At 42.2% G+C, this 8,504-nt stretch overlaps 1 protein-coding gene across 1 annotated transcript; it reads left to right on the top strand.

Annotated features, from left to right (window-relative positions):
- The first annotated feature begins 5,746 nt into the window (after window positions 1-5,746).
- On the top strand, window positions 5,747-6,766 carry LOC127579621 (hydroxycarboxylic acid receptor 2-like). The gene has a single exon (XM_052032510.1). It carries the CDS (start codon window positions 5,747-5,749, stop codon window positions 6,764-6,766), a length of 1,020 nt encoding a protein of 339 aa, XP_051888470.1.
- The last annotated feature ends 1,738 nt before the right edge of the window (window positions 6,767-8,504 follow it).

Below are 8,504 nucleotides of genomic sequence, written 5' to 3'. Positions count from 1 at the left end.
TTATAAAGTTGGAGCATAACCTCCCTACTTCCATTTTTGATGCCCCGATTAATGAAGGTCAGTATCCCTCATGCCTTCCTAACTATGTTATCCACCTTCAAAGATCTATGGAGTTCTACTCCAAGGTGGCTCTGTTCTTAAATAGTCCCTAAGACCCAACCATTCATGGTGTATGTCCAAGCCTCCCTAAATGCATCACCTCACATGTGTCTGGAATAAACTACATCTTCCATTTTTCAGCCCACTTCACCATCCCTGCAGCCTAAGACTGTCCACCATGCTGTCAACAAGTCCGCCGATCTTCCTGTCACCTGCAAACTTACTGATCCCCCCACATCCACATCCAAGTCCAAGTTATTCACATGTATGCTTGTTGTCTCATTATATTGTTATAGCTTATAGTTGTATTGCTTCATGAACCTTGAATAGTCCTACCAAGGCAGATTGAGGTCAAATTCAGGAATTATATTATCAGAGGGAAAATGAGGAGTACTTACCTACAAAGATGAAATAAATTGATATTTGGGAAGTCTGGAGAAAGTGGAAATGGAGGAAAAAATATTTGAAATTACCCAAAGAATCTGAAGTGACTTCTGAATATCTGAAAGAAAGTTGGCAGAAGTGCCAGTTACTTGAAGTTGTTGAGCTCATTATTGATACGGGAAGTCTGTAATCTGGCTCGGAGAATAATGAGGTGGTGTCCCTTGAGCTTACATTGAGCTTCGTTGGAAGACAATAGGAATCTGAGCACAGTGAAATCTGATTGGGAGTGAGATGGAGAATTAAAATAATTGGTGACTAGAAGGTTGGGATCACACATGTGAACTGAGCAGAACTGTGCCACAAAACTTTCACCCATTTTGTGTCTGATTTCCACAATGTAATGGGGACCACATTGTGTGTAGTAAAACTAACACATCAAAGGAAATCGCTACTTGATGTGAATGTTTGGGACTCTGGATAGTGGGAAGGAAGAGATGCATGGGGCAGTATTGTGCCTCCTGGGATTGCATGAGAAAGTGCCATGGAAAGGTAATGATAGAAGATTGAACAATACTGTCTGGAGGGGATGGTCCCTTTTCAATGTTGAAAGGGAAAAGATATCTTACTGTGGCTTCACATTGCAGGAGTTGCTTTGGAGAAATCGTACATCTATCAAAACCGAAAGGTAAAGGGTGGAAAATGGAACAAGGAGAGTCCCATCCTGGACCTGGGCATGGGAGGGTCACATGACAGCCCACGTTCAGGCAATGGAAGGGATGTTGTCAGAGCCCTCTCAACTTTAGTGGAGGGGTTTCCATCATGGAGGAAAAAGGAAAACATATTGGACACACGAGTGTGAAAGATGGCATTGGGAGAGCAGTTGTGACAGAGATGGAGAACTTGGGAGAATGGTTTCCTTGCCTGTGTCCCGAAGGCTTCATGGGAGCTGGTATCAGTTTTGATGACTCCTAGGGCTACTCCTTCCAGACTGTGCCTCTGGTGGGACTGGGACAGTGATCTGACATGTGGGCTGTGAGCTTTCATTCTGTAACTCTAACAGGATATTGCTTGAGCAGACTGTTTGTCAAATTTGTGTCCCAGCTTTGATAGCTGTTCCGGATGTTTGCAAGCATGACTTTGAAAGGCTGACTAACTGTGCCTGAATCTAATGTCTAGGTCAAGGTTGGCATCGCCATCTGATTTTATTCTAAATGTGTTTTTACCTAGTTGGGGGTCAAGCACACTGCTGTGTATATGGGATCAGATGGAGACCAGACCAGGCAAAGATAGCAGCTGTGCTTCACTGAAGGATACTAGTGAAATGGAAGGGGTTCTCTGACAATTTGAATGTTGCATGGCGATCAATATTGAGATGAGTCATTATTTTAAAACTCCAATTATTTACAGAACTACATTTAAAATACCCTTCTCCTGAGGTGAAGTTTGAACTCTTGTCTCTGGACCTTTCATCCAGGTTTGTGTATCTAGTAATCTATTAATTTAAACACCAGCATCCACAAGGTTTGAGTTTTACTGAAGCCAAAAGGCACACAGATAAAGGTCGTGTTTACGTGATATTCCATGTCTTCGTAAGTAAACGACAGGCAATGATCCTGAGCTCCAAAGACTAGTTTGAGAAGAACCACGATATGTTACATTGATGAGTGGGTTGTAAGAAAATTCCAGGCTGTTCATGATGTAGAAACTAAGGCTGGGTGAGTTCGCAAATTTGCAAAAATAAAACAGAGGGTATTTGTCACAGAAGGCAGAATATGCTTGAGGAGGATGTGAAGGAGGATGTGGAGGAAGAGCAATAAGGAGGGGACAATATGTACAGCTCTTTCATGATTCAGATAAGGAACTAATTGGAGCACGTTATCCACTCCTGTTCATTCCTGTAGTTGCTTTCTTCCATTCTGAGGTAACTAGTGAGGTCAATGTGAGAACCACAGGTCTGGATAGAGGGGGCGTGGAGAGGATGTTTCCACTAGTAGGAGAGGCCAGGATCTGAGGGCACAACCTCTGAGGGCAGAGTCGATGTGCCGAATGGCCTGATTCTGCTCCTATATCTTATGGTCTTCCACAGATGGGGCGTGTGCTGCCTGACAGGGTGTTGGGTCGGTGTATGTGAGCTGGTGTGCTCCATCTGCTAATTATGCAGGGCTTTCTTTTGCTTCTGAAGTATGGACACAAGCTTCTCAATTCCATCCTGAATGCTCCTTCTGTACTTTGAGCAGTTGTGGGCCAGGGATTCCCAGATATCAGAGGGGATGTTGCATTTGTTCAAGGAGGTAATAGTGCCACCAGTGACTGCAGCAAGACTGCTGCAAGGCTATAGGCTTTCAGTGATGTCAAATTGCAGATGGTGATGAAGGATTGTCTGGAGCTCTGGGATTCAAAGGCTTGACTTCATATTGTATGTCTCAACATGAGTACTGGCTGCCTGGCCAGGACGACTCATAGGCAATCAGAAGGAGCATGGCAGAAGTCCAGGGTGCAATGATGAAGCCTGGTGCCACTGTCCTTCCTCAGGCTAGTGCCTCCACAGTTTAAATAATCTGATGGCAGGGCTGCTCTGAGACCCTGGGAGACCCTTTGGTACCCAACATCACAAGTCTTCATCCAAGAACTTTTGAGCATTCTGGTCAGCAGGTACCTGCAGTATCTGTCCACCCACAATGACCATTATGCATTTTTGCCTAAATCTCAATATATTGTGATCCCACTTGTGATCTAATCTTTAAGATATGCACAATGTCTGTATCTGGGCTATTTTCTGCGAGTGTGAAATCAAGTAGTGTCAACGTTCATTTTGGATCTTGCAGCTAACAGGGCACCCGAGGTCAGTGGCCTGACTGAGAATGCAAGGGCACACTTCCACTCTGATTAACTCCTGTTGTTTTCAGTTTAGCACCACAGTTCCTGCGAGGGAAGGGAGTGTCAGTCTTAGTGAAGGAAAACATTGAGGTCCTCTTCCTATTATGGTCAAAAAGCTGATAGTGTATGAAGCTGTGTACTTCAAAGTGAGGCTTGCAACAGTTCTGTGTGCATGAAAATGTGCATGTTCATTGTGGTTGCTGGTAACCAAGAACTTAAACTTGGTTAATTTCTTAGTTACCACATATCCTCATGAGTTTTGGATACAGATATCCATACTGTTATTGGCACAGCCAGACACAGAGTCATAGCGAGAAACAATATGAAAACAGGCCCTTTGGCCCACTGTGTTTTGTGGTGTCCATCAAACACCCATTTACCCAAATCCTATGTTAATCCTAATCTTTATTCTCCCCACATCCTCTTTGGCTCCTCCCAGATTCTACTACCTACCGACACACTAGGGGCAATTTACAGTAGCCAATTCATCTACCGACCTGCAGGTGTTTGGGATGTGGCAAGGAAACTGGAGCACCCAGAGAAAACCCATGTGGTCACAGGGAGAACTTGCAAACTCCACACCTGAGGGCACCCGAGGTCAGATTTGAGCCCAGATCTCTGGTGCAGCGAGGCAGTGGCTCTACTATTTGACCCAATGTGCAGCAAGTGTTGAGGTGAAGATCTGAATGAATAGTGGATGAAGTTCAGGGATCTCTATGGCCTCCTCCTGCATCTATTTCTGATACACTTTTCTGAGTGCTTCTATGAGCTCACATTAGAAATATACCCAAGAATTTAACTCTTAGATAAATTGGAAAGGCCCATGTCCCCATTGACCCCTCTCCCTCCATCCCTCCATTCAGTTTGTACACTAAAGTAACTTCCTCGGCATTCACACTGCTGGAGTTATCTTCAGCAACTATCTATCCCTAACTCCTGCTTTTCCCATGTGTGCCTAGAGCACCTCTGGGCCCCTATAGATATAGGACATCTATCCTTGATTCCAGTTCCTCTTGGAAAGTGCTTAAAAGCCTGAGTCCCCATGGTCAGGTGTCCTCAACACTTTGGATCCTGAGCCCGATTTCCAGAATTCTCTACTCAAGTGGACCCCTCTTGCCAGTCCTTTCCTTCTCCAGATCCATTGATCACTATCTGCTGACAACATTTACCACTTCAATATTTCCACTGCTCTTACTCTATCCGAATTTGCAATACTTTACTCAATAAGGATGACTCCTGAAATGTCATCAAACCTGCTGAAAAGGGCAGTGCTGCTGTGGTTGGGCAAAATACTCCCTCGCTCACAGAATGTCAGCTCTTAGACCCCTCCTCATATCTCCAACAGGATCACAACCCACCACTGAGTATCAGGCTTCTATCTCACAAGGAATCACTGACATCATTTCCACGGGAGACTTTTTTCTCTTATCCTCCAGCCTTAGTTCCACAACCCACACAGTTTGCTTCTACTTCCTCCCCACAAGCAAGACTGCCCTGCCAGATAATAACTTCTTTCTTCCTACCGTGATCCTATTCTTTCACCCTTGGTTTAGAATTTCCACTTACATCTGTGACACCTCTGAAGCCCTCTGCTGCTTTGACAGTTTTACAGTTTCCTGATCCCATGATGTCCACTCCCTCTGCATCTCCATTCCATACCAGGTATTTAAACATTCACTCAGATATTTTTAAACCATTCAGATCAGCAGACATGCTACTCTTTCTGAACCACTTCCCTGTACCAGAGGAAGTAGATGGAGTTTGAAAGATATGTGTTGACTTGTATATAAGAATTCCTTAAAATAAAAAGGGCTGCTTTAATACAGCACCTTCACTAACCTCAGATGATGATCAGAGAGGCACCTCCATCTCAGAAGAAAATCAAAGACTGCTGATATCAGAAAAATGAAAGGTCTTCAAGCTGAAGTATAAGCTCTGTTTGCCTTTCTACAGTTGATCTGCTGAGAGTTTACAGCTTTTACTGTTTTTAATTCTAATTCAAATGCATTTTCATGTCCATTGTCATCAGATTTTGCAAGAATGACTTTAATAATAGAGTGAAAAAAACTTTGAGAGCTTACTCTCAAAACAACCTTTTAATGAAAAGTTGTTCATGCACTCAACAACAAATAAAAGTATTGTACAATTTTAAGTCTGATAATAAAGCTAAATATATTTCATTGTATATTGCTTAATTTGAATGATTATTCTTATACTTTTCCTGGGACATTGCCAATTAGTTTATCACACAACTTATTGGTGCTCTGATTATTTTACTCCACCCATTAGCCTTCAGCAGTATGCAGAACTTAAAGTAAGGGCGTTCATCTTTGAATGAGTTCACTCCTCTCTGAAGCACAGTAACTGAGAGACTGCACTTCCCACAATGGGGAACTCGGCCCAACAATGTGCTCCAAGTGAAGATGTTAACTCGTTCTACAACCCGCCGATAATTATTATCACATTCATCCTAGGGTTTGCTGGAAATGCAATTGCTTTGTGGACCTTCTGTTTTCATGTAAAATCCCGGAGACCAAACATTGTGTATTCAGTGAATCTCATGATTGCAGATGTTATGCTAACGTGTTGTCTACCCTTTCGAGCTGCTTATTTTCTCCGTGGAAAGGACTGGATATTTGGTGATGTTCTGTGTCGACTGAACACATTCATGATATCCCTAAACCGGGCTGGCAGCATCTTTTTCCTTATGGTTATAGCAATTGATCGTTATTTCAAGGTGGTCCATCCACTCCACAAAGTAAACAAGATATCTACAAGGTGTGCGGTGAAGATAGCAGGTGGTGTGTGGGTTGTAGCGGTGGCTATTTGTTTGCACTTGTTGATAGAAAAGCATAACTTCAAGCAAGACGACGTGATGTACTGTGAGCCTTTCAACATAAACAACTCTCTAACTCCGACAGCAATTTGGACTGACACCATTTTTATATTCTTTAAGTTTCTTTTACCAGTTTCGGTTATTCTGTTCTCTACCTCCTGTGTCATCTGGAAGTTAAGACAGTTGGAAACTGGACTTAGGAGTAAGTATAAACGAGCAGTGAAGCTTGTGATCGCTGTGGCAGCAGTCTTTGTCATTTGCTTCTTGCCCACCAATATTGCTGTAGTCGCGGTTTTAGTCACAAAGCTAAGAAGTCCATTTGACTGCAAGTCATATAACACAGCAGTTAATATATTTTATAATACATTGTTTGTAACATACCTGAACAGTGTGGTCGATCCACTTATTTATTATTTTTCAAATTCAGCATTTAATGATGCTTTGAAGAAAGCTCTTTGCTGTGATAATTTAAGCTCTTGCAGATCAGCCAAAAATCAAGAAGTTGAACAAGGGGAATCCAAAGTGAACCAGACTCTGGAGCAACAAATGAGCTCTGTAACACCCTTATGAACACTTCCAGTCTGAGTAAACCAGATGCTTATTATTATTATGTTATCAAAGCATAGCTTGTGAATGAGTATAAAACTAGGAATTGTGCAAATTTTAAGATTTTGTCTAGAGTTAAGTTGACCTTAATGAACTAGTTCTGAAATAAACTGTCATTCATACGGAGAATGTATGGCATCTTGTCTACATAAATAGGTTTATTTCAGAACTTGTTCATTAAAATCTCTTCACTTTCTTTAAATGAAGGATTTCTATGAGGGTTAGAGGGTATGATATGTCATGATATTTAAAATTTCCTCTTTCCATATAGACAAAATACTTCCTCACATGACTTCAGCCTATGTGCCATGTTTATAGCTGGCACCTACCTGGCTGTTGTGGAACATTCTCAGGTTAACTCCTGTCCACAAGAATCTGCACTAATCTTATTCAACCAAGTACAATCCTACCTGCTGACTTTCAATGAGTAGCAAAGTGATGTAGGAGGTTGTTGGGATGGTGTCAAGCTGCACGTACCCATAGCCTGACAGTACTGGAAATAGCTTACCAGACTCGAAAGCAAAAGCCTGGTCTAGTGAACCAGAGACAGGAAGTCAAGCGCCTGGGCACAGTTGGGGAATTTATTTTAAGTCAACAAAATTAAAATCTGGAATGAGAAAGGATTATCGGTATTGGTATGAATGAAGCTACCAGATTATTGTAAAAATCTGTCAGGTATTCTAATGTTAAAATAATTTTGCTTACCTCGTGGGACCTATCTAGGACTGTCAACCAACAGCAAAGTAGTAGCTCTTGAATCCCTTGAAAATGACCTTTGTGGGTCATTCATTGCACCAAACAACTCCAACACAAGATGCCAGTGTTGAAAGGAATGACCATTGCACATTCCTTGTGAAGAATGTCTTTACAACCAAGGACATATATGATATTGGGATTGTCCGGATAGTAAGTTCTTTTTCTCAGAACCCAATCAAAATATTTCTGGTCTCCTCTGTCCCAATGTTTCATCTTGCCCGCATGAACTTATACATGGATGTGCACATACGTGCACAATTGCACACATACAAACAAACAGCTGTATTTGGATGACTAGGATGTGGAGAAAGTTTGTGGTGCAAGGTTGCGCGTGTGTGTGTGTGTGTGTGTGTGTATGCATACACACATACATATGTTAGTGCATGCATGCAAGTATGCATGTGTATGCTTGTGTATTTATAACTATGAGTAGGGCAGCAGTGCAGCAGTGAATGACTTTAATGTGGACTGAACTGCCCCATCCACACTACAAGCACCACAATGGAATGTTACCTGAGAAACTGTTGCTGCTCCCTCCCAGCAGCAGTTGTGGCAAGGCTGCACGAAGAAGAGCAGAAATCACTTTTAACCTTTTAGCAGATCTTTATGATAACAGAAGTTCTACTCCAGGACCACTGTTATCTCTCTACACTCTTTGAATAAAGTGCTAGGAACAGCAATTGTGTAAAATAGATCAAGTTGAATAATATTCTGCTCATCCCATTGAGGGCATCTGCTGGACCAATTTACCAAGTTGGGATGGGAGCTGGGGTAGGGTGGGCTTCCAAATGGGCAATCTTTATTTGGACGGGGAAGTTGCATTTCCGCAGAATAAGTACTGAATTCTGAATACCAAAAGAATTTCTATCGGCTTTGATAAGGTCATAAAAATGGTTCGTGTACTTAATACCAAATCAAAGTATCATACAGTTCTATGTTATGAACC

This window comes from Pristis pectinata, chromosome 17 (assembly GCF_009764475.1).
Source record: "Pristis pectinata isolate sPriPec2 chromosome 17, sPriPec2.1.pri, whole genome shotgun sequence".
In the NCBI taxonomy this organism is placed as follows: Eukaryota; Metazoa; Chordata; class Chondrichthyes; order Rhinopristiformes; family Pristidae; genus Pristis; species Pristis pectinata.
This window is presented reverse-complemented; position numbering and strand designations above follow the sequence as displayed.